General features: G+C 38.3%; 1 protein-coding gene across 3 annotated transcripts in view; it reads right to left on the bottom strand.

The window, feature by feature from the left end:
* The window catches only part of capzb (capping actin protein of muscle Z-line subunit beta), a 114,261-nt gene that overhangs the window by 39,243 nt on the left and 47,579 nt on the right, over positions 1–27,439 (bottom strand). For all 3 annotated transcript variants that reach the window (XM_072244768.1, XM_072244767.1, XM_072244769.1), the window contains exon 3: positions 4,057–4,178. In XM_072244768.1, the coding sequence (XP_072100869.1) occupies positions 4,057–4,178 (122 nt within the window). The remainder of the gene's footprint in view (positions 1–4,056; positions 4,179–27,439) is intronic.

The following is a 27,439-nucleotide window of genomic DNA, read 5'->3' as shown; positions in this document are numbered from 1 at the left end:
GAAGTAAAGGGTTTGCACAGCAATCTTAAGCACAAAGCACAATTTACAGATGCTGATTAACTTAATTTGTTAACCCCTACTGTCCAAGACTGTTAAGCATCAATACTTCCTTTGGCTTCACAGAAACATATAACATGGAGATTCCAATGGAAGAAGTGATACCTGTTTCAGATATTAAGACTGAACTAAAAGAATATTAAATGCTTTATAAATTAATTTCAATGTCTCTGAACAAGGATGGCACAGAACACGAACAGTCTTGCAGCACAATGTGCAGTTTAAAATTGAGATTTCCTTACTAAAGTTTTAATCAACTCAATTTTCAATCTTCATATAGATTAGATATATCAGTTGATCGAAACAGCATCATCTACATTCATATTTTTAATTTGCTACCTACTGTACAACTTTAAAAGGATGCACACTGGAAATTCTCTTTTCACCTTCTGGTGGCTAACTCCTTAAACAAGCTGCAACATACTGGCTCATTTGTCATCATAAACAAGAGATTTCAAAGTTACTGAAAATGGACAACTTCAATCTATTTTTCTATTTTCATAGTCCTTTAAAATTCAGCAGTACTCACAAGTACATTGGACTACTCCAAGAGTAAACATAAAATTTGGGCTTTTTTTTTAAAACCACAGAAGAATAATGTAGCAGTTAAGATGGACCCACTCTGGGGAACTTTAAGATAGCCCCACAAATTGTATGAAGAACACTGGAAGTTCTCTAGGTCCAGGGCAATATTCTTCCTTCAACAAATGCCAAAATATAAATTAGTTATTCATCCCATCACCATTAATGAGTTACTGTTTACTATCTATGTTACAGTCATTGCATTTCAAAGTAATTTTATATAGTGTTTTAGAAAGTTTTTCAAAGGCCCTGGTTGGAGAATCTGAAATCTAATCAATCTATGGCTAGTTAATCACAGTACAGGAAAAATTATACTCTCCCACCCCCAAGTCACAGCCCTGCTAGTCACTGTGCATTATATTTTCTCCCCAGCATGCCCAGCTTTATTGTAATCAAATTACTTTCATCAATTGTTGGTATTAAATCTCTCAAGTCATCAAAAGAAATTCTATTGATTTATTTATTTGGTGAAACAGTGCAGAACAGGCCCTTCCAGCCCAGCAAGCCACCTATATTAACAGTAGCCTAATTATAGGACAATTTACAAAGACCAATTAACATACTAACTGATACATCTTTGGACTATAGGAGGAAACCAGAGCACCAGGAGGAAACAAACACACAAAGTGATGGGGAGAACGTACAAACACTTATAGATGGTGCCAGAATTGAACTCCAACACCCTGAGCTGTAACAGTATCGCAGCAACTGCTACATAGCATGGTTTTCAGTGAGCAAATTCAATAAGTCAGTTAGTCAACAAGGTGTTAATCTCTAAGCAAGAGAATTCTTACTAAAAGCGCTTCATTGATTCCCAGAATTATTTTTCTGATCACTGGAAGGAGAAATGATTGTTTTGATAGTGACCACAATGACAGTAGAATAGGAAGAGCCTGAGGCAGGTGTGTACATACAGCCCATAGTTATGAACAACATTGCCAGAAGCTTTAGCTATCATCCTATCAAAATATCTTCTACAGTAGTCATTAAGGACTTAATATTGAATTAAAATGATATTAATAAAATTCATGTTTTACATTTTAGTATTCCTACATGAACACACTTTTCTTTAAAAAGTACTCATTGAAGACATTTGGAAAACATTAGTGGCTCCAAACACCACAAATTTCACAACAAGTATTAAAATTTAATGACAGGTGATTCTGGTAAATGTCATTTCAGATTAAGAACATGTGACCTTCAAGGTCTCAGCATATTAGGCAGGCGTATGTAACAAAATTATCAAGAGCCATGGTAACAATAGATGCCAAGCATTCCGCATTCAATAACTACAACCAAACCAATTCAAGGGAAAAACAAACTATATGAAGGTCAGGTCACAATAATATCCATTTGCCTTAGTTAAGCTCAAAAACAGAACTGACACATGTAAACAACAGAATGTGTGTTTAAACTAGAAGATGAAATGTTGAAGACAGTGCTTTTTGTTCAGTTCTTCTACTTTGTTATTTCTCTCTGCAGAATGAATGCATTTGTAACTGACATTTTGCTTTCCTTGCTCAAAACTGAATGGCTTGCACTATATGGCTTTCTGTTGCACTTATTGTATGGCTTTTAAAGGCTTATTAAACTGTAGTTGCAGAAACCCACCATTTCAAATCTCCATCATCCAAAGATGCTGCCAAAATGGAAGAGATGCCTATTTCCTGGAATGTATCCATGCATTTTTAAGCAGTACAATATTTATCAGGAGATATTCTTAAACATGTGGCTCAAGGATTTGCCCCCAAGAAAGTATTTTTGCATACAGATAATGTACTTTTTAAATCCCCATACTAGTTAACAAGTTAAAGCACATTTTACATGTGCAACAAAAAGCCACATGGCCTTAGTCAATGACTAGATGGAACATGTATTTTTCCCCCCCACAGAGAATGTTTCTTTGCTAAAGCTAACGACTTCAAACTGTGTAGCTGGCACCAGTTTCCTCATAAGGATTTCATTTAAAAGAGAAATGCAGGAAAGAAAGCATGTGTAGATCTCAGAAGAAAACAATGTGAGAAATCTGAAGTCCCAAATGTATTTGTTTTAGAAACTAGATCGTGCCCCAGATATTAAGTTAACTGGCGCATTTATATTCTATATAAATATCAGAGTTTAAGAAAAGATACTATTAATATCTGGAGAGGTCTTTGACACTTACAAATCTTTGGGAACACAGTGAATCATGCATAAAGAGTAGAATATTCCCTTGCTTCCTACAAAAAAGGGTGGACTGATCCCAGAAGTTCAGATTTAGTCATCATATGCTGTTACTTGATCATTTATATCAAATAAAAAGAAACAGATTTATTTAATTAAAACAATCTGAAAGACAAAACTAAAGTTGCAACAATTTTTTAATTAAGCCCATGTTATTTCTATTTTCATCCAGACACCTCCAAGCTATCAGAAAATCAAAAACTGTTGAACATGTATGTCCAATAAAATATGTACAACCTGCAATTTGAATGACAAGTGGAACATGCAACATTTTGAGAACAATTTATTTCTTTTGGAGCTTGCAGGGCAAGTGAGTACCAGTAACTTTGAATCAAGAGAGAAATGAAAGAAATCTTTGCACTGAACAAGAGGCTTTGCTACCCTTGAGATCAGAGACACCAAGTAACAAGCCTGAGGAGTATCTGATCATCAAGAATATAGATGAAAAGATTTTCAACATCTAAAATTTGATCCATCTGTGGAGGGTGATATATTGGAATGGAAATAATGTCCCAATAACATTACTTGGGGTGGGGGCCAGCATCAAAACTCTTAGGCAAACCTAATGTTATACATACAAGAGAGACATAGCAAGTGACTCAATAATGAATAAACTTATCCAATGGCTATGGCAAATTGTAGCTTTTAGCACATGTAAGCAATGTCCCAGACACTTAACTCCTAAGTTTATTACATGAATGACATACTTCTATTTAATATTAGCTTTGCCTCAGTGAAGACACTCCCATTATTTCGCTATTACTTAGTCCTGTATGGAAACGAATCATTAACAAGTAAAACAAACAGAAAATAGAAAGTAACAGTTCAAAATTACCTTAAAATCAAATGTTGTTCAGAAATCAAACCTGCTTCTACCTGCTTGGGTCACATGCAATTTCAGGCCTGGCAATTAAATTCAACTCAATATTGTCTCTAATTTATACAATATGTATCATATTGTTGATACTAAAAGATGATATTTTGATTCATTATTCATTCACGCAATTCCATCCAAACTTCCAGTCAGGCAATTTAGTGAATGAGACAGTAAAACACAAAATGCATTGAGTACTCAAAGCTTTGAGGGCTTACCTGAGCTTTAACTGAGGAATGAACAGGGGTGAAATTACTGTAAAATTTGCATTTCTCTTTTGGTTAAATGTCTACACCATGCTTCCATTTCAATGATCTCACCTGTATGAGTCACCATCTCTATTATAGTCACAAAGTAAGTAATCCTTTCCAACCACTTTATCCCTGGCAATCTTTAGTGGCTGATCAACTGATGATAATAGGTCTTCACAGAGATTTGGAACCTGTTTGCAAAAATAAATAAATGAAATATTATAAGACATCTTAACAAGGTATGCAAAAATAGAAAATTCATGCAATTCAGTGGGATCCATGGTTATTTAAAACACAATTACTTGATCCCTCACCTTTTAAAACTACTGCTACAAAAAGAAACAGATCAATGAAAACATTTAACACAAACTTGTAAATGTTAAACTGAACAAGCTTCTGCTTTCAGAATGGTCCCAACAAAATCTTGTTCATCTGCTTGAATGAACATTGTAGCAAGCCAAACACAGCATGATCTCAAGCTCAGCAGCAGAAACTGCTGTAACCACAGAATAAGATGACGCATATTCAAATTTATGCAATCAATCCTCTTTCGTACTTTGTATATAATGTCTGAAAAGAAAGTGAGTGAGGACACTAGCCTATAAATCAGAAAAATTAATGAATGAAAATCAATCTAAAACAGTTTTATTTAAGACAGCTTTATATTAAGCCAAAAATGGCTAAACATAATAGAAGTTTATTGAAAACAACTTATTAAATCAAATATTTTTCAATCTTTAAATAGAATTATGCAGACTTTTGTAATAAAAAAAAGATTAAGTTTAAAAAGGTGGCACACATCTAATATTATGGCTCCAATTTTAAATTCGATAATCTTAATGCAACTATTATACTGATACATTTTGCCACATTTCAACTGCTTCAAGTATCTTAAATATTATTGAATGGAACTTTGAATTAGCTGCCACTCTTTTAACTTTGAGATTTTTTTTGGGGGGGGAGATATTGAAGTCAAACTTCCACACAAATTTGAATTTAAGTTTGTTTTGAGAACAAGTTCCAATTCAAATGATACTTCCAGCTTCCATCATAATGTAAAATCCAGTCAGAGTGTGTTAGTTTTATTACATCAACCACTGCTCATCTCTCAGTGCTTCAAGAATCAACCATGTTCAAGAATTCATAAGCAGACATCATGCCAAAGGTCTGGATATTTTAAAAAGTACTTTCTTAGAATGAACTTCCATGAATATCCAAGGATTTTGTACATTAAAATCTTACTTTTATTTGTTATAAAACAAAGCTTTTTTTTGGATCTCAAATTTAGATAGGCATGTCTTGCACTTCCCCAAACTTCACACACAAACTCTTATTTTCCACAATCATTAGCCTCAAGCAAAGATTCTATATGAACGTAGAGAACATTTCAGAGTTTAATTTGTAAATATTAAACTTGGTAAGGCTACAGAAAGATACAACGGACAAACTAGAAAAGTTAAAAAACTGAATAGATAACAGAATCATTATACAGAAAGTATTAAGATGGGTAGTTACCAAGAAAAGTTAAAGCAGCTCTGTACAAACTCTCAAAACAAAAGAGTTGAAGGTAGGGGCTAATTAAACAACTGAATTAAAACACTTATACTGACCAACATTAACAGAAAAGGGCATCAGGCAAGACTCACAATAGTACAAAAACATATGAACTGTTCACGCTCCCAACAAATATTCAGTTCACTGCGATCAATAAAAAGTGGCTTACAAACATCTCAGTGTATTTTTTTTACTTGTGCACAACCAAAAGGCAAAATATTAATGAAACAGCAAAGTATTGCTGTCATTACACCAACTCTTCCACAGGTGTCTCCCTTCTCAGTAAGCAAAGCAACTCAGTAACAGGAAATAAAATAATTGGAAAATAATGAATACAGGGAGATTTAACTAAATACAAGTGAATAAAACAACTGATTGTTTTGATTGTGACCCATGCAAGCGTATCATAGGAAGTGGTTTTTATAGTTAATGAAATTTAGGAATTTCATTAAATTTTAAAAATTGCTTTATAGCAGAATTTCAGGTTTATCTGAAGATAGCTAAATCAACAAATACTACTTTTCAACTCTTCTAGAGAAGAGGTAAACAGAAAAATATTCCATTACACAGGTAAAGAAATTAAAAGGATAACTATGAAAAGTAGATAAATCTTTGTGGTTTGTTTTACATAATATTCTATGTTCCATATGCAGGTTGTTTATCTCTTTATCGCAGCATCCAGCATCGCCTACAGTCAGACAATGATAAAGGTACTTAAAAGTTACTGGTAATTCTTACACTACAAAATGGCAGACATAATCATATTATTATATACCAGAATGTGCATTAAAAGAAACAAATATTAGCAACATGCCAGCACATCTACATTCCTGTGTGGACCTACAACAGCTGCATGAAGTTTTAATATCTGATATAAGTAAAACCGGGCATTCAGAAGAGTGTTTTATAAATTTATTCCACTTTTTTTATTATGCCCTTGCGTGGTCTCATCATGAGGTACTATGGCACACAGAACTGTTTGAAAAGCAATTTAAAATACACCTAGGGGATTCAGTGTATAAATACCAGATTTCAAAATAGCGTCATAAAGCAGAGGTCAAGCTGTGAAGGAATGTTAACAAAGGAAAGTACTTAGAACTAGAGCTTGCACAGGATGCAATCTATATATTTCGGACTATACAGTCCTTATTGAATGTAAAATATATTTACGGTCAGAAATCTTGTGCTGTATGCAATATGTAAGAATTTATAATCAGAATTTGCATTGTGTCGAATATATTAAGATCAAAGGGCTCATGCTGTATACATTCTCGACAGATTTGAAATCAATTTGTCCTTTATTGAATCAATAGTACTTAGGTTTGAAAGATTTGTATGATACACAATTTATGACCATAGTTTTAAGTAGAACTATGCTATGGAAAAAGTACACTGTCAACCACATCACTGTGTGAAGCCTGATCCATAATTATGCTTTTTAACTTTCATCCACTGCCTGAAGTCCCATACCTAAATACTTATTTTAAAATGAGACATGGGCACAAACCATGAGAGATTAGTAGAGTCTGCATTCATCTCTAGCGTTATCAAAATAGGAATCACTAATTTCAGTTTTATACACACATTATCAGCACATGGAAAGTTGGTCATATTGGTCCGTTTAAACAGAGTGGTTGGAATTGAAGGAAGGCCATGGATTAATTACTTTAATTGATACTACATAGTTCTGGTGACCAGAATTTCATTCTGACCTCAGGTGCATGTTTTGCCTGTGGATGAATGAGTTTTCTCCAGGTGCTCCAGTTCCCTTCAATATGTCTAAGACATGTAGGCAGGTTAACTGATTAAATTAAGGTTATAAGGAAACAAGTGCTGAAATAGGAAAGGTGGGAATGCTGGGACCAGGCATAGATTGAACAGGGCAAATGTTTCTATGCTGTAATACAATATGGAAATGTGAAAAGTATGGCCTGGATTTTTAAAAAACACATTAATTAGGATACAAATTTATACATACTGTGTTTAAGGAACAAAAAGGTTAGATCACCAGCATTATGTTTTTTTTTTAAAAAAGGAGGCTTTGAGATGTCATTTTAAACACAGCATATTGCTCATCTTTTCCAATATTTTTGCAAACTGAAAATACTGAGAAATGAATTCATATTAAAAATTGCTTGCAGTTGTGTACTGTAACAAGGCCAAAAAGGCAATAATCTCTAATCCTTCCTTCATTGAATTATTTGATTCCAATCTGGCTAATGCAGGCCAAACACATTTCCTCTTGCACGTGTAGACATAAAAATGAATTTTCTTACTTTTTGGGGAAAGAGAGAACAATTCAAAACTTGGATTAATAATGTCTCTACATTACACCTCAAAGAATCTGAAAAGTGCCATATAAAAAGACAAGTCAAATCACTGAAATGGGACACAAGGAAGCTAAATAGTGTCTGGGATTAGTTTATTGATACGAGGGGTGATTGATAAGTTTGTGACCTAAGGTAGAAGGAGATGAGTTAAACAGCTCTCTTTACAAGCACGTGCAGTTCAACTGTTTGAGTGATTATGCAGAAAGTTTGAAGTTAATAACTCATTTCCTTCTACCTTAGGCCACAAACCTATCAATCACCCCTGCTGTGGGCCACTTCTGGAGGTCCAAGACACCGACTTCTACAAAGAAGGGATCCGTATGCTCCACAAATGCTGGACTAAGTGTGTAAATATAGGGGACTATGTTGAAAAGTAAATGTGTTATGTTTTCTAAAATTGACTCCTTTTACCTCAGGCCACGAATTTATCAATCACCCCTCGTATTCTAATTCTACCAATTTTTGAAGAATAATTGTCAAGATAGTTGATACATCAGTACATTTCTTTCATCAACAAACATCAGATTTTGAAAGCAGGCAAGCAATGTTTCCAAAAATGGACATGCATCTAGCATTGCCATACATATGTTTTTAAATTCTTTGATATTTTGCAGGACACACATCTGGCACAACCACATTTGCATTTTTAAGTACTTTGATATTTTGCTGAGCTGTTCACCTGACTATTTCTACTTCCAAAACTCAGCAGAAATACAGGATGACCTGCTCCTGCAGTTTTATATCCGGACCACACTGCAACAAAAACAAACTCGGATTCTCCAGGGCAAGTTTCAGCTGTTCAAACTGTGTGGTACAAATCCAATAATGCTGGAGAGTGTGCAGCTGGGGAAAAGTTATGCAAAATAAGTAACACTACATAAGTATGAAGAAAACCATCATTAGAAAGGATGAAACTAGCAAACTGTTTAAAATACTTTCAGAACAATGCTTCCATTATTCAGCATCTAAGAAAGCTCTTCAGTGTGGTTAGTTAACCAAATAATACTACTTTAATTAATATTACCTAGCTGATTGCTATGTAATCTCAAAAGTATACAGGATTTCAAAGATAGGATTTAAAGAATAGGTGTTGCTCTTAAAATGACTAAACAGATCTCACTGGATCTGTCCTTTTGCAATACACACAATTACTGTTTTAGATGGTTGAATGGCAGCCCAAAAATACTGGCAGGCACTAAACTGTTGACATAGAAACTGTGCTACAACTAGGTGCTACTATTTGGTCACAATTATATAAAAAAAATTAAGTATGTCATGTTATCAGGTTGTAACATTACAACAAGCAAGATGAAAGAATTTACCACTCAGGATCAATAAAGTATTTATTACTATGATGATGATGATGAGGGGTTAGGCCAGGGCATGTAGGTGGTAATGTCGAGAAACTGCCCAAATTATTTGCTGCTGTGGTGTTTTTATAAAGCGCCATTAGATCAATTGTTGTCAAAAACCAGGACAATGGAATATCAAACATCAAATTCCTTTTGCTTCACTCAGTTTCTGGTTATGTCAGTCAGTGGTCAAAGGTTATTAACAGAGACAGCGCAGTACTTTATATATTACCACTTTTAACTTTGCTTTTAATGGTTGCTGTGACTCTGTCCTAAAATATATTTCAGATTTGTATGAACACACAGCATCTTTTAAAAGTTGCAAAGCTTGCATGCAGTAAATCAAAAACTGTCTAAATGTATTTCATTAGAACTTTGTCATTAAGGATCTTCTCCATTTTCACAAACAACCTACTACAAATCTATACCTCATCTTCAATTGAGCCAAAAGCAAAATGCTGGAAATCTGAAATAAAAACTCTGTGAGCGAGGTATCTCCTATGGTGAAGGGAATACCCATCTTTTCTCAGGAAAAGTTTCTTTCATCCCCTCTCCCTACCCAACCCAGACTATTCTTAGATGGAATGGCCCAAGTTGAATTATATTTACTGAATATTGAAAGGCCTAGATAGAGTGGACATGAGGAGAATGTATTCAGTTGTGGGAGAGTCTAGACCAGAGGTCAAAGCCTCAGAATACAAAGAAAAACTTTTAGAACAGAGGAATGTGATGAATCTGTGGAATTCATTGTCACAGATGATTGTGGAGGCCAAGTCATTTGAGTACATTTAAATCAGAGCTTGATAGATTCTTGATTAGTAAGGACATCAGGTATTACGGTGAGAAGGCAGGAAAAGAAGGTTGAGAGGGACAAATAAGACATGGTGGAATGTTAGAGCAGACCTGATGGGCCGCATGGCCTGCTTCTGCTTCTATGTCTTTATGGTCCTACTTCAAAGAATGTGAGATTCTTGTGATATTTGTCCCTAATCTGGTCACTACCTGCAAGTAAATAAAACATATTACCTCAAGATTCACCAAGTTTAACTCATTGCTGTAGAGTATTCAGATATCAGATAGTTTGCTTGATAATGCTCATCTTACCATACAGGAGGCAGTCGTTGGGTCCATGCCAGCTCTTCTATTTCCATGTACCCCTGCAACTTATTCTTCCTCCCATCAACACTCATTTGACTTTGTTTTGCCATTAATCTATATTAAGGGTTAAGTTTTAACCTACAGCACATTTTTGGAGGAATGGAGCACATAAAAAAACATCCAGAGAATGTGTAATCTTAACACTGACAGCATCCAAGGTTAGGATCAAACTCGAGCTATGGAGCAGCAGAATTAACTGCTGGCCACAAAGTCAAATTTGCTAGTTAAAGCAAATTACTTATGACAGTTGTTATCAATGCAACAAATGACCAAAGATAGTTTTAAGCTAACCTTGGGTAACTTCCAGAGAACTTACAAATAACCCCTGCTCTGGCAATGACAATCAAAAATTATACTTCAAAAAAATATAAATATTTTAATTAAACCAACGGTAGGACCTGCTGCAAAATACAGAATTCACCTTTTAGTGTCGTATGGCAGTATTAACATAGAATCCACCAGCGTGCATTTTTAGACTTTAAAATGATTAATAAACAATAGTTTACAAATAAATCCTACAAAATTATTAATTTCCCAGCAAGGTAAGCTTAGTTTCTTTCATTTTCCTCTAAGAGGTCAAAATACAGAGCAAAGTAGGTTTTAGTTGCATGTATTCTTAAAAAGTTGACAAAATGTCAAAGTTTGGATGGGCATGGGAGGCCCTGACCCAATGAATTGTGCACTGGAGTTGAGCTGAATATCACCACTTGATAAAGAGAAAGGATCTAGTGCTTTCCTGGCATATATGACGAATAAACACTTCTCGGGCTTCCAGCCAGGTATAAGTATCGATTATAACCAACGTTTCAATGACAAACTCGGACATCTTCATCAGAACCTTAAGGCTGGAAAAGATGTGCTTTTTGCAAAAAATAAAAGATTGTCAGCTCTTCATCAGGGGTGATCCAGCTACGTAGTCAAGAATTCTGTCCTCCTATTGGACAAAACTGGACGATAATGTTTTAACTCTTCACGTTAAACTGCAAATACATTAAAAACAGGCTTTAAAGCATGTAAAACCACTCAAATAAGAGCTATCCCACTCCATCAGGAAGGCAAAATGGGAGCATCCTCAGAGAATTTACGGTCACTTCTGCAATACCAGAGACATAAGGCACATGTGGCAAGAAATTCAAAGGATTACAGACTACGATTCTACCCTGTACTTCAGTGGCCAGCACGCTTCACTGCCTGAGAGGGTGAATATCTTCTACACCTGATTTTATGTGCAAAACAAAGGGCTGGCAAGGAAGGCACCCCTCCTGCCAGGGGAGCAGACACTCCGTCTGGCTGAAGCTGAGGTGAGGAAGACCCTGGCCAGAGTCAACCCACGCAAAGCTGCGGAGCCCAATAATATACCAGGTCAGGTTCTGAAAGACCTGAAAGTCCAGCTGACGGAGGTGCTGACAGATATATCCAACACCTCTCTGAAACAATCCATTGTACCCTCAGTTTTCAAGGCAGCAACCAGCTTCCAGTGCCAAAGAAGGCAGTAGTATCCTGCCTAAATGACTATCGTCTGGTGGCATCAACATCAACCATTCTGAAATGTTTTGAGCAGCTGGTCACCGAGTTACTTCCGGGGCGCTTAGCGGCGACTCCAGTAGCAGCAGTACTCCCAATGGATACAGTTAAATATTCTCGTTTCAGCCAGAAACACAACTGCTTCCAAGGTCAGTACAGTCAACAAAGATATTTTAATGCATATAAACGAAATATTGCCACTTAAAACTGACGGAAACAACACCAATTGTGGTCAGAAGCGCCCACGTAGGATACCACAGAGGAAGCGTGGCTGTAGAGTGGGGTTACAAGTGTGTTTAAGGAAACAGGGTTTAAAACTCCCTATACCGACTATCCTGCTGGCAAACGTGCAGTCTCTGGTGAATAAAATCGATGATCTCAGAGCTAAGGTGATCTCTGCTGAATCAGAGGGACATTAGAACTGAATGTGTCCCTAGTTTCAGGGAATCTTAGTTAACCCCTTCTGTACCGGATGCTGCGATTCAGATCGACAGGTTTACTATACACTGCCAGGATAGATCTATGGAGTCTTTCAAAATCAGAGGTGGAGGAGTATGCCTCATGATCAACTCTTCTTGGTGCACAAACATATCAGTGCTGTCCCTATTCTGCTCACCAGACCTGGAATATCTAGCAGTTAAGTGCCGTCCTTTTCACCTACCATGGGAGTTCTCTGGGGTCATTTTAGTAGCGGTATACATTCCACCTCAGGCCAATATCAATCAGGCTTTAGATGAGCAATGGGATCAACATGCAGGAAATAGCGCATCCTAATGCCTTCACCATTGTCTTGGGAGATTTTAACCAGGAAAGTCTGGAAAAAAATCACTAAGCAACTACCATCAACAGATCATTTGCAATACTAGAGGAAACAACACACTGGACCATTGCTACACCACCATCAAGAATGCCTACCGTGCTATTTCACGCCCTCACTTTGGAAAGTCTGATCACCTGGCTGTATTTCTACTCCCTCAGTATAGGCAGAGACAGAAGACTGCAGAACCAGTAGTGAGGACCGAGAAGGTATGGACAAGGGAAGCACAGGAGCGCCTACAGGACTGCTATGAATCGGTGGACTGGGCTGTATTCAGGGATTCATCTTCAAACTTGGATGAGAACGCTGCAGTTGTTACCGACTTCATTAAAACCTGTGTGGATGAGTGTGTGCCTACAAAGACTTACTGTACATTCCCAAACCAAAAGCCGTGGATGAACCAGGAGGTACGTCGCCTGCTGAAGGCTAGATCTGTGGCATTCAAGTCTGGTGACCCAGGCCTGTATCAGAAAACCAGGTATGATTTGCGGAGGGATATTTCAAGGGTGAAGAGACAGTTTCAAACGAGGTTGGAGGCGACATCGGATGCACGGCAACTCTGGCAGGGTTTGCAAGACATTACTTCCTACAAAGCGAAACCCAATAGCATGAATGGCAGCAACACACATAAAAGTTGGTGAACGCAGCAGGCCAGGCAGCATCTCTAGGAAGAGGTGCAGTCGATGTTTCAGGCCAAGACCCTTCGTCAGGACTAACTGAAGGAAGTTAGTTCAGTTAGTCCTGACGAAGGGCCTCGGCCTGAAACGTCGACTGCACCTCTTCCTAGAGATGCTGCCTGGCCTGCTGCGTTCACCAGCAACTTTTATGTGTGTTGCTTGAATTTCCAGCATCTGCAGAATTCCTGTTGTTAGCATGAATGGCAGCGATGCTTCACTACCAGATGAACTCAACGCCTTCTATGCCCACTTTGAAAGGGAGAACACACTACAGCTGTGAAGATCCCTGCTGCAACTGATGACCCTGTGATCTCTGTCTCAGAGGCCGATGTTAGGCTGTCTTTAAAGAGAGTGAAGCCTCGCAAGATGGAGTACCTGGTAAGGCTCTGAAAACCTGTGCCAACCAACTAGCGGGAGTATTCAAGGACATTTTCAACCTCTCACTGCTACGGGTGGAAGTTCCCACTTGCTTCGAAAAGGCAACAATTATACCAGTGCTGAAGAAGAATAATGTAAGTTGCCTTAATGACTATTGCCCAATAGCATACACATCTACAGTGATGAAATGCTTTGAGGAGTTGGTCATGACTAGACTGAACTCCTGCCTCAGCAAGGACCTGTACCGATTGCAATTTGCCTATTGCCGCAATAGGTTAATGGCAGCTGCAATCTCAGTGGCTCTCCACACAGCTTTAGACCACCTGGACAACACAAACACCTACGTCAGGATGCTGTTCATCATCTATAGCTCAGCATTTAATACCATCACTCCCACAATCCTGATTGAGAAGTTGCTGAACCTGGGCCTCTGTACCTCCCTCTGCAATTGGATCCTCAACTTCTTAACCAGAAGACCACAATCTGTGTGGATTGGTGATAACATATCCTCCTCGCTGACGATCAACACTGGTGCACCTCAGGGAAGTGTGCTTAGCCCATTGCTCTACTCTCTATATACACATGACTGTGTGGCTAGGCATAGCTCAAATACCATCTATAAATTTACTGACAATAGAATCATTGTTGGTAGAATCTCAGGTGGTGACGAGAGGGTGTACAGGAGTAAGATATGCCAATTAGTGAAGTGGTGCCGCAGCAACAACAACTGAACACTCAAATTCAGTAAGACGAAAGATCTGATTGTGGACTTCAGGAAGGGCAAGACAAAGGAACACATGCCAATTGTCAAAGAAGAATCAGAAGTGGAGAGTGAGCAGTTTCAAGTTCCTGGGTATCAAGATTTCTGAAGATCTAACCTGGTCCCAACATATCGATGCAGTTATAAAGAAGGCAAGACAATGGCTATACTTCATTAGGAGTTAGAAAAGATTTGGCATGTCAACAAATATACTCAAAAACATCTATAGATGCACCGTGAAGAGCATTCTGACAGGTTGCATCACCGTCTGGTATGGGGGGGTGGCTACTGCACAGGACCGAAAGAAGCTGCAGAGGGTTATAAATTTAGTCGGCTCCATCTTGGGTACTAACCTACAAAATACTCAGGACATCATTAGGGAGCGGTGTCTCAGAAAGGCAGCATCCATTATTAAGGACCTCCAGCACCCAGGGCATGCTCTTTTGTCACTGTTACTATCAGGTAGGAGGTACAGAACCCTGAAGACACACACTCAGCAATTCAGGAACAGCTTCTTCCCCTCTGCCATCTGATTCCTAAATGGACATTGAACCCTTGGACACTACCTCACTTTTTTAAAAAAAAATATACCTGTACAGTATTTCTGTTTTTTTGCACGATTTTTAATCTATTCAATATAGGTATACTATAATTGATTTACTTATTTTTTTTCTTTTCTATATTATGTATTGCATTGAACTGCTGCTGCTAGGTTAACAAATTTCACGTCACATGCCAATGACAATAAACCTGATTCTGATATTAAAGCCTTTCTCCTATCTATACTGGAAGCTTTCAAGTTCGCTTATTACTCAAATCGTTTCACTGATGATGCAATGGCCTCTGCCCTCCACTCTGTCCTGTCCCACCTGAAAAATGAGATCTCATGCCAGACTGCTGTTTATAGACTTCAGTTCAGTGTACAACACCAGGATACCCCAGGAAACTGGTAGGGAGAAGGCCACAGTCAGTCCGTGTGGGCAGAAACATCTCTCATCCCATTACGCTGAACACTGCTGCTCCCCAAGGGTGTGGGCTCAGCCCGTTGCTGTTCACACTGCTGACGCGTGACACAACAGTGGTTGGCCTCATCAAGAACGATGATGAGACTGACTATAGAGAGGAAGTGGAGCGGCTGATGGATTGTGAGAAGAACAACTTAGCCTGAACATGAAGAAGATAAAGGAAATCGTTGTGGACTTTAGGAAGGTGCAGACAAACCATCGCCCTCTGCAAATACATGGCTCCTCTGTAGAGGGAGTTAAGTGCACCAAGTTCCTGGAGTTCACATCACAGATGACCTCATGATCCTTTAATATCACCTCCCTGAACAAGGAAGCACAGCAGCACCTCCACTTCCTAAGGGCATTGACGCAATCAAGGCTCCCACACCTTCTCCCTTCCCCCACTCCTCTCAACTGCGTTTTATAAGAGCACCATTGAATGCATCCTGACAAGTTGCATCTCAATCTGATATGGGAGCAGTCAAGCATCAGACCTGAAGTCCCTACAAAGGACTGTGAGAACAGCTGAGAGGATCATAGGGGACCCCCTACCATCCATCAGGGACATTGTCAGGAGTGCTGCATACGTAGGGTCTTTACTACTATTAAGGATTCCACACATCCATCCAGCATCCTCTACGACTTTCTACCATCAGGCAAAAGACTATAATGCATAAAAGTGAGAACAGTCAGGATGACAAACAGTTTCTTCCCCAAGCCTCAAGGCTTCTGAACTCCCAGCCACATCATACTCAAAGTATCACTGATTAATCTGTTCTGTATCTTACGATATTTAATACTAATGTTAATATTAACATTTAATATTAATATTAAATGTTTGTTATTCATGTGTGATTCATCTGTAGATTTTATTCTTACCTTCATAAGTTATCATGTGTTTTGTGTTCTATACCCTGGTTCGAAGAAACATCGTCTCGTTTCTGTAGACATTATATACATGTATGTAGTTAAATGATAATAAACCTCACTTGTTAATAGGAAAATTTGATAAGGAATAGACACAGGGTAGGGAGAGATGGCACCCAATTTAAAGAAATCACTTTGAGATTCAGGTTAAATTGACTGAAGTGATGCTTCTATTTTCAAATCACACAGAAATGATAAATTAATGTTCTGGTAACTTTGCTATAATTTAAAACTTGAAAGGTATTCATTAAATGCAACTATATTTAGTGTGAGGCTAACAATGACTGGAACAAGGCTTCTCAATAGTTTTTGTGATGCATTACCAGAATTTAGATGATGATCTATGCAGAACAAATTCAGACATTTTAACTTGGATATTGTTTATATTTTTACTGTGGAATATTGTTTTACATCTCACATACAAGGCAACCAAATCACTCTTGTACTACACAAATTTGCAGGCTCTTTTTCATTTAGAAAAGGGTATGTTCCAATTGCTTCTTCTGAGGTGTAGGACCTACATTAAACTCCATTTACACCCTATCCTCGTTTTATGCTTCTTCAGACTATGCGGATTCACAGTTATGCGAGGAACCTATTTCTACCAAGGTCTTGTTATGTGTGTCCAAAACTCACAGTTATGCGAGGAGCACTGCTTTTCTGCCAATACAAGTCATGTGCGCACGCCTCACAGTTGGGACGAGAAGCACCGCTTTCCCGCCAATACAAGTCAGGTGCGCGCACCTCACAATTTCACTCTTGCATTGGTTCTGGCAAGGTGTAGAAGCGCAATCAAACTTTTGTTGGATTTACCTAAGGTGCAGTGATTTTGCGCTTGAAATATTTAACTATGCTTCCTAAGCGTCCGATGTCAGGTCTTGGGCCATCAGCCGAGCAGCAGAGAACCGCTTTAACACTTGAAAAAAAGTTGGAAATTATAAGCAGCGCGGCATCAGCTGAAGGTAACACAGCTCTGGGACGCTACTGCCAGGAACAAAATCTTGCCTTTAAAGTTCTTTTGTTGCTTGACAATGCACCAGCCCATCCTAAACATTTGGACAGCACTCATCCTATCATAACAGTGTGTTTCCTGCCGCCTAACACAACATCGCTGATTCAACCACTCGACCAAGGAGTGATCCACATTTGAGGCGTTTTTTTTTACGGCGAACTATCTCTCAGATGCTGCAAGCAACAGATGATTTTGAAAATCCCAGGAGTTTACCAACGGTGAGAGAACAGTGGGAGTCGGAACACTTGGCACAAACGGCGATGGACATGGGCCCAAGTTTAAAACGAAGTCAGCATTTCAGTCGTTCCCTGCCGTCAACCCTTCTTCCCTACAAGCAAATTTATGCTGAAAAACAAAATACTGCCAAGCAAACAACCCTCACCACTTTATTCAAATCGGTGTAATCTTCTGCTGCCGGCAGTTCTAAGAGTTCTATGAGTCTTCCTTCACCCCTTGCTGTGCTTGATATGATCCTGACGACCACAACCATCCACCTTATCCATGTAAAGCTGCCCAACACCACAACAACCACTCATCTCCCGGAGTGAACACACCTGCCACTGTTGGTGAGTACAGTACACCCTAGGATGTTAACTTTCTATGATTTATTACATTGAATATTACCTTCAATTGATTAAATATAATACAAATGCTGTCTTGCAGTACTGCTTTTGCGTCGTATTGGTATGAAAATATGAATAAATTACAGATAAAACATATGTACCTAGTTTTTCACCTACTCACTCAACCCATCCGTATGCTGCTGCAGTGTCAAATCCTAGTGGCATCTATCAGTTACTATTTATTTATCAATAATCAGTTATTATTGGTCTCTAAGCTCTACATAATTCGTTCAACTATACTTCGTTTATTTCATTCATGGGTGTTAAAAATCAGAGGGAAAGAGAAACATGCAGCACGTGGCTGTTTATTCGAAGGTTAACATGGAGGAAATAATGATAGCTTGCAAAGTTGGATGTTCCGCTCATGTAAATCTCCCCAAAAGAAAAGCTTAGCAAAGGAAAAATAAATTTCATTCATAGTTAACTGACTACAAAGATGCAATTAAAATACAAAACCTTGTTGCATTAATAAGGGTCAGCCAACAAAATCTCTCATCTTTCAGCCTTGTCTACCACAGGATACTTGCTCGGATATATTTTGCCTCTGTAGGAAACCAGATTCTACAAATTTCTTCTCCATTTCCATTAAATCTTTATTATTACCTTCAACTTCCCAAAATTAATTTCAAAAGTCATTAGTGCTAAATTTCCATTAATGCATTTGTACAGTTTGTGTGGCTTGTATTTTATCTGTTGGTAAAAAATATTATGACTATTATTTATTTTCTTTTGGTCTTAAGGGGTTTGCTGCTGGAATACTACAAACTTAAATTCAGAACTCACTCCTTAATACACAAGATATAAAATTTCAACTGACCTAGAATCATAACAGATGTTTAAAATGTAAATAAATCAACAGCCAAATGTCTGCCTATAAATGGAGGCCTTCCGTCATTCAAAAAAAAAAATTCTCATGGTAAACTTAGCTATTTTAGGAGATTTACAGTGGATTCCAGATAATTGGGACTCATCAGTACCAGTACATTTTGGCCCAATTAAGCAGCTGTCCCAATTTGGCTAACGTTTCATGGAAATATTTAAAAGAGGTATAATAAGACAAACTGGGTAACAAATCAAGTAATTAAATGAAATACAGTACTATAAAACTATGTATTAGTTCCTAATAGTTATCCATGAAAGAATTCCTCCAGTGTATGCAATGAACAAATTCAATGCAGACACCTAGAGCAGATAATGAACTGCATTCATACAATACTTTTGACCATTACATCCTCAAAAACTTAATTTTTTATTCAAGATGTTTGTTGATATCGTCAAATACTTCATAGTTCTTAACTTATTAAAGTAGAGAAATCATTTCAATTTCACTCCTAGCTATTTCTGGCATCTCCAAACCTGAAAGCTTGAAACCACAGTAAACAAAACAATTTGGAATTGTCTTGCTATTTATTTCTTGCCAACTATCAGTGACAAAAATCACTGCTTTTTGAATGTAAACACATACAACTGACGCTATTTTAAAAAGCGTTCACACTAAGCACAAAGTAGTGCCTAAAATGGCCACACAAGTGTGCACGGCTGACGCTAGTTGGAACCTGTTGAGCAACAGTCTCCTGCCCCAATTAAGTGGCATAGTGTCTCAAACAAACAAAGTGAATCCCACCAATCATCTCAATTAGTTTTTGTTCTTTAAGAGAGTTGTCCCAAAAGGCAGCTGCCCTAATTAACCAGTGGCCCAAATAACCAGAATCAACTGTATAAGAAAGAGAATACTTGAGCAAGTGAACTCTTTAAGCCTTCTCTGCCATTCACAAATATCTTAGCTGACCCTGTGCCTCAACTGTACCTTCCTGACTGATCAGCGTTACCTCTAAAGTAGAACATTTCAAAGGTTTGCACTCTAGATCACACAGAATGTCTTTCACCTTACCTTGAGAACCCCAATTTTGTGGTCAGAGGAAACCTCCTCTTGAAATCTACGTTGCTTATTCATTTCAGAACCTCGTATGAACTCATTCCAGTGAGTTCAGATCCCAAATACAGAAAAACTCAAAATTAGTAAATCCAGTTAGCTACTGAAGGAAACTGATCTGACCCTTAGATATAACTACTTCTTGGAACTGAAGCTAGGAAGTTTTTAGATGAAAGCAGAGACAACCACACAAGACCAAAGTTCAAAATAAATTTATTCTCAAAGTACAGATACATCTCCATATACAACCCCGATACTTGTTTTCTTGTGGGCATACATAGCAAATCTAAGAAACACAATACAATCAATGAAAGTCTGTGCCTAATAGGATGGACAAACAACTAATGTGCAAAAAGCAATCTGTGCAATACATAAGAAAAATAATAATAAAAAATAAATAAGCAACAGATATCAAGAACATAAAATGAAGAGTCCTTGAAAGTCGGCCCATAGGTTGTGGTGGGCTCAGTATGTGGTGGAGCTGTTCAGTGATGGGGCGAGTGAAGTTATCCCCTCTGGCTCAAGAGCCTGATGGGTAAGTGGTAATAACTGTTCCTGAACCTGGAGGTGTGGGTCTTGAGGCTCCTGTACCTTCTTCCTGATGGGAGCAGCCAGAAGAGAGCATGGCCTGGGTGGTGGAGGTCCCTGATGATGGATGCTACCTTCATGTAGATATGCACAATGGTGGGAGGATTTTACCTGTGATAAGCTGGGCCATATCCACTACTTTTTGCAGGATTTTCCATTCAAGACCATTGGTGCTTCCACACCAGGCCATGATGCACCCAGTCAATATACTCTCCACTACACATCCATAGAAGTTTGTCAAAGTTTTAGATGTCATGCAGAATCTTTGCAAATTTCTAAAGAAGTAGAAGCACTGCCACGCTTTCTTTGTAATGGCACTTACAGAATGTGACAAGGCAGCATTTTGGAACTAAACAATGGTAAGCAATGGCAATACATTCTATAATTAATGCATTTAACAAAAACACTAGTCTTCAGCAATGTACAGGAAACTGTTTTGCCTTTTAACAAAGGTCCACGATGCAGCCCTGAAAAATGTGGGGTATGTCCTATACCACATTCTCAGGAAGCATCTGCCAGTGATGGCTGGTGTCCATAATGAAGTTCAGCATTACAGCATAGCCTTTGGTCATGTGATGGAAATAGTATTGTAAGAGCCAGACCTCAAACTCAGCACAAAGCTCATGGTAAGCTACCAGTGATCCCTGCTCCATAATGCTTCTAGGCATGGACCATCTATTGCAGGCACCTTAAAGACGGAAGAAATACCATCAATGCTACCTTGGAAAAATCCACAGAATCCATTGGTAGCATCCTCTCTCAAGACCAACATTCCCAACATTTGTAGGCCACATCCATTTATATATTCAATAGTAGATTAATGAAATAGACACTATTGACAGTTCTGTCATGGCAATGGTAGATTAAGGTAATGATTCAAAGATGTCAGTATGGCACTAAAGTATAGCAGTTAGCGCACCATTTTATAGCACAAGTAATCACCAACTGGGATGCAATTCCCACTGCTGCCTGTGAGGCATTTATACATGTTCCCCATGACTCCATATATTTCTTCCGTGTGTTTCAGTTTCCTCCCACATTCCAAACACGTATGGTTAGGGCTAGTGAACTGTGGTATGCTATGTTGGCACCAGAAGCATGGCAACACTTGATGGCTGTCTCCAGCATAATCCTCACTGATTTGATTTGACACAAATGATGCATTTCACCATACGTTTCAATAAACACGTGACAAATCTAGTCTTTCCTTCTTTAATCAAAGCATCCTTCAAATGGTAAACTCAGAGAACCCTAGAGCACAAACATGTACTCAAAATAGCAACTGGTTTCTCGATTTCCTCACTTGCAGACCCCAGTCAGTTCGGATTGGCAACAACACCTCCTCCACAATCTCCATCAGTACAGGTGTGTCATAAGGCTGTGTGCTTAGCATCCTGCTGTACACACTTTATACTTATGATTGTGAGGTTAAGTACAGCTCCAATACCATATTTAAGTTTGTTGACAACACCACACTTGTTGGCCTAATCAAAGGTGGTGATAAATTAACATAAAGGAGGGAGATTGAAAAGCTAGCTAAGTGGTACCACAATAAATCTCTCACTCAATGTCAGCAAGACCAAGGAGCTGAGTGACTACAGGAGGAGGAAACTGGAACTCCTTACTGGGGGAATCATAGATGGAGAGGGTCAGCAACTTTGAATTCCTCACTGTTATAATTTCAGAGGATCTGTCCTGGGTAATTACCATTCCAAGTGCCATTACAAAGAAAGCACATTAGCTACCAGTAGTGTAGTGGCATCTATACCAAACTTTGAGATGAGTGGTTCCGGGTTTGAATCCGGTCATCTCCTTGCACGCTTTCCATCTATGCTGGTTTGGGCATCTAGCTAGCAACAGCCTCATTTTAAAAAAAGACAAATGCTAAAAAAAAATGGTAAGGTTGCAGCCCGATGCACCACAAGGCATGGAGAGGAACAACACACACACAAAAAAAAAACAACACAGCAGTACCCCTACTTTCTTAGAAGTTTGCAAAGATTCGGGATGTCATCTATAACTTTGACAAACATAAATAGATGTGCAACGGAGATTATAATGATTGTTAGCATAATGGCCTGGTATGGAAACACCAATGCCCTTTAACAGAAAATCCAACAAAAAGTAGTGGATACAACCCAGTCCACACAGGTAAAGCCCTCCCCACCACTGGGCGCATATACACGGAAAGCTGCAGGAAAGCAGCATCCATCATTAAGGACATTCACCATGTAGGCCATGCTCTCTCTTCGCTGTTGCCATCAGGAAGAGGATTAGGAGCCTCAGGACTCACCCCACCGGGTTCAAGAACAATTATTACTCCTCAACCATCAAGCTCTTGAACCAGTGGGGATAACTTCACTCACCCCAACACTGAACAGATTCCACAGCCTATGGACTCACTTTCAATGACTCTTCATCTCATGTTTTTGATATTTATTGCTTATTTATTTAATTTATCATCATTGGTTAGTTTTTTTTCTTTTTGTATTTACAGTTTGTTGTTTGTTTGCACATTAGCTGTTGTCGGTCTAGTTTATTTATTCACTGAGATGCAGTGTGGAATAGGCCCTTCCAGCCTTTTGAGCCACGCCCACCAGAAACTGTCAAGTTAACCTTAGCCTAACCACAGAACAGTTTACAATGACTAATCAGTTAACCTACCAACCGGTGTCTCTTTGGACTATGGGAGGAAACTAGAGCACCCACAGGACATGCACGTGGTCAAGGGCAGAATGTACAAACTGCTTATAGTATTGTTTGGCTTTGTATTTACTGTGAATGCCTTCAAGAAAATGAATTTTAGAGTTGTATATGGTGACATAAGTGTACTTTCATAATAAATTTGCTTTGAACTTTTGAAATGGAACCAGCTCAGTTAGGAAACCTCATTAGAGTAGACAAATTGGGCAAGAGGGTCTGTATAGCTTTACAACTATGCATTGCCTATGGAAAATACATTATAAGTGGTAACAATGAACTAGCAAAGGCTAAATTTTAATGATTTCATAGACAGCCTAAAAATGCTTTATATTCCTTTAGGACTAAATAAAGTACTAGGTGAAGTGATTCAACTGTGGCTATTATTAAAGGAAAAGGCTTATAAAATTGCCAAGAGTGACGAGCCTGGGGACCAGGAATTTTCAGTTTAGCACTGGAGGATGAAGGTGTTGATAGGTAGAGGAAAGCAAAACACTAGAATGAGATAACTAAGATATTATCAGGGAAAAAAGAGGGAAAATATTGAATTATTGTGGGTCCTTCACATACTGAGACTAGAGAAGTTCTACTGGGGAGCAAGGAAATGACAGAGAAAAAAAAATAAATGCTTTGTCTAAATCTGGTGTTTCTACCTACCCACATGGAGCTCACCACATTGATTCTTGGAGTGCAGATTCTGATGCGAGAGGAGATACAAGCTGACCAGATTCTGGAAAGCTCAAACAAGTAGCAATCTCTTTGAAATACAGTACATACCCGTAAAGCTTAATTGATGATTCCCCTGATATGCATCTTTAGAAGAAGGAACACACTCAGAATAAGGAACGATCATTCAAAATAGCAAAGAAAAGGAATTTCTTCATCAGAGGTAGTGAATCTTTGGAATTCATTGTCAAAGAGTACCTTGGAGCCTCAGTTGCTGAGTAAAATAACTTTATATCTTACTGTGTGTGGGCATGTGGCCAAGTAGTTAAGGCATTGCACTAGCGACCTGAAGGTCGTGAGTTCGAGCCCCAGCCGAGGGAACATGTTGTGTCCTTGAGCAAGGCATTTAATCACACTTTGCTCTGTGATGACACTGGTGCCAAGCTGTATGGGGTCATAATGCCCTTCCCTTGGACAACATTGGTATCGTGGAGAGGGGAGACTTGCAGCATGGGCAACTGCTGGTCTTCCATACAACCTTGCCCAGGCCTGCGCCCTGGAGAGTGAAGACTTTCCAGGCGCAGATCCATGGTCTCGCAAGACTAACGGATGCCTTTAAAATCTTACTGTGAAATAATAGGCATATGGTTAGATATGAAAGGCATCAAGGAATGTGGCTTTTATACAATAATGTGGTACCTGGATAAAGAATTAGCCATGACTTGTTGAATGGTGAAGCAGGCATGAGGTGTTAACTGGCCTACCCCTGTTTCTATTTCTTATGCTCCCAATCCATCTTTCTGCCCACCATATCAAGAACCATCAGCCAACCTCTGGATCTCATAAGGCTGATGAGGCAAAAGAACTGCAATAGAAACAAGTCACCCTCAATCCCGCAGGTATACCAAAAAACACGGCAATCATTGATGTTTGTTTCATTACTGAACCCAACACACTACAATTAAAAGGTTCTTCATGCTGGATGAGTAGTTTAGGAACATAAGGAATAGAAACCCTGATGCAGGTTCCGATGCAAAATGCCAACTATCCCTTCCCTCCACTGATGTTTGCCTGACCCACGGAATTCCTCTAGAGATGCAGGTAGAGTGAAAGAAAAACTAAAATTAAAATAATTTCAAAGTGTCTCAGTGGCAGCATTATCATTAAATGGATTTGTAGCTGTACTGACTTATCTAACAAACTATGTCATCTTGATGGGTGATGCTAATAATGTAACCAGCTTATAAAGGGAATTTCCATTACGCATGCACATACAGGTTTTTGAGGTGATGGAGAGGACAGTTTTGCAGACAAGATTTTCATATTTACATACAAAATGAAGAAAGAGTCAGCAGGCATTAAAAAGATAGAATTTGTTGATTTCTTGGATAGCCTAGGATTTTATAGTAGTGGACCTCATGGAGTTCAAAGACTCCAAACTGAAAACCTGAACTCTCAGTTTCTAACTCTCAGTATTGTAGGAGCCATCATGCCCTCATCTCAAGAACTTTCAAATATGTCTTAAATACTTCATTCTTAAACAATCATAAACAGACACGAATTATTTATACATTTCACACAACCATCCATTTCACTTTGACAAGTAACCATTAAGTTCCAGAAGCTACATTTCTTTAGAACATTTTGTGTGATACCATTTCTACTTTCCACACAGCACTGAAATGAAAAGCAAAGCACATTAAAACAACATTGTATAATATTTGGAAGCTAATGTATCAACAATTAGAAAACACTCTCCTGAAGTACATTCTACTGCAATAGGCCTGACATTTTTAATGAGCTGTAATTGCTGGTGCTGCAGTCACTGAAAAACAGCAACAGATGTGCCAAAGCACGGATTGTAAATCAACTCCTTAATGAAAACAAGTGATTGTGGGGGTCTATGATAGACACGATAAAAAGTTATACACAAAAACTACTAAACATTTCTGTGAAAAATAATTACCATTTTTAATTTTCAATTAAACATTTTCATAGTCATATTCAAACTATGACTCCAAAAGTGCAACTGTTAATTATAATGAGCTATTAATTTATATTAAAAAAATAGCTGAGTGATCACGCAAATAATTGCCTATGGAACCAATTTAACAATTGAGAGAATACAGCTGAAATTGCAGCTATGTCTCTTAATTTTACTATGCATCTTCAAATAGAAATAATCTATGGATTCACTGGGACAAAATTTCCAAAACCACCTGGGAAGATCGCTGTGCATCAGGCAGCCACAGGCAATTCTTTCACTGCTGTGGTACAAGCAGCTGGTCCTGATTATGAGGATGTACGGGCCAAGGTACTGCAAAATAATCAGAAGGGTCAAGTCCTTACCATTTCTGACTGACCAGGCATCCACAATTTCCAAGATTCATATGGATGCAATTCAGTCAGACACAAAATGCTGAATAACAAGAAATGGTTCATAGACAGATAGCTCTGGGCATTATATACAAAATCTGGAGTTGTCTGTGCCCAAATCAAAGGATTGAAGGCCCAAAAAAATTACTTATGAAGTGCTGCCAATTGTGGACCCCAAAATCCAAAAATAAATTAATTCTATTATGCCTAAAAGGATCTAGATTTACACAAGGATTAAACATACAAAAGGTCAATTCACCAGTGGCAGAAAAGAAACTGAAATGCTGCAACCAGAGGCATACTTTCCTCTGCAACAGCAAGTCTACATACTGTATGGCTAACCAAATACAGGTGAGATTTAGTTGAACAACATAAGTATTGCATACTTTAGAAAGATTTGGAAGGCAAGTTTGAAAAGCTTCAGGAGGTAAAGTAGTTCACATTCATTAGCAAACTACAGATATAAGAGGTTTACAATATTTCACTGCAGTACAAACGTTGCTTCAAAAGTCTAGCAACCTGTATGAGCTAAAAATATTTACCCAAATTTATACACATATGAATTAGCAGAAGGTGGCTGTTTGGTACATTGAACCTGTTACATTATTAAGGTCATGGCTGATCAGCTTGCGGCTTCAATACTACATTTGCACTCATCCCTGATAACTTCTCGACTCCTTACTTCTCAAGAAACCATTTACATCTGCCTGAGAAATTCTGAAAGACATTCCAAGAGAAAAATTGCTGTGACTGTTTTAAATAGGGAATTCCTTATTTCTAAATTGCGACCCTATTCTAGATTCTCTCACAAGATGAGATATCCTCTCACATTAACACTGTCAAGATCTTGCAGGGTCTGATATTACTGTCAAGTTGCCTCTTGTTATGCTATATATCAGTGGATACATGCCTAGTCAATCCAATCTTTCCTGAAAAGGCAACTTGGCCATTCCAGATCTCAATCAAGTAAATCATATCTGAGCTATTTCCAATACATACACATGCTGTTTTAAGAACAATGTGATCTAATGTACTACTGTTTCAGTTATATCTCTCTACTTTTTGTCTTCTAT

Source organism: Mobula birostris, chromosome 27, assembly GCF_030028105.1.
Source record: "Mobula birostris isolate sMobBir1 chromosome 27, sMobBir1.hap1, whole genome shotgun sequence".
Lineage (NCBI taxonomy): Eukaryota > Metazoa > Chordata > Chondrichthyes > Myliobatiformes > Myliobatidae > Mobula > Mobula birostris.
Note: the sequence above shows the minus strand (reverse complement) of the source record. Positions and strands in the feature narration are given on the sequence as shown.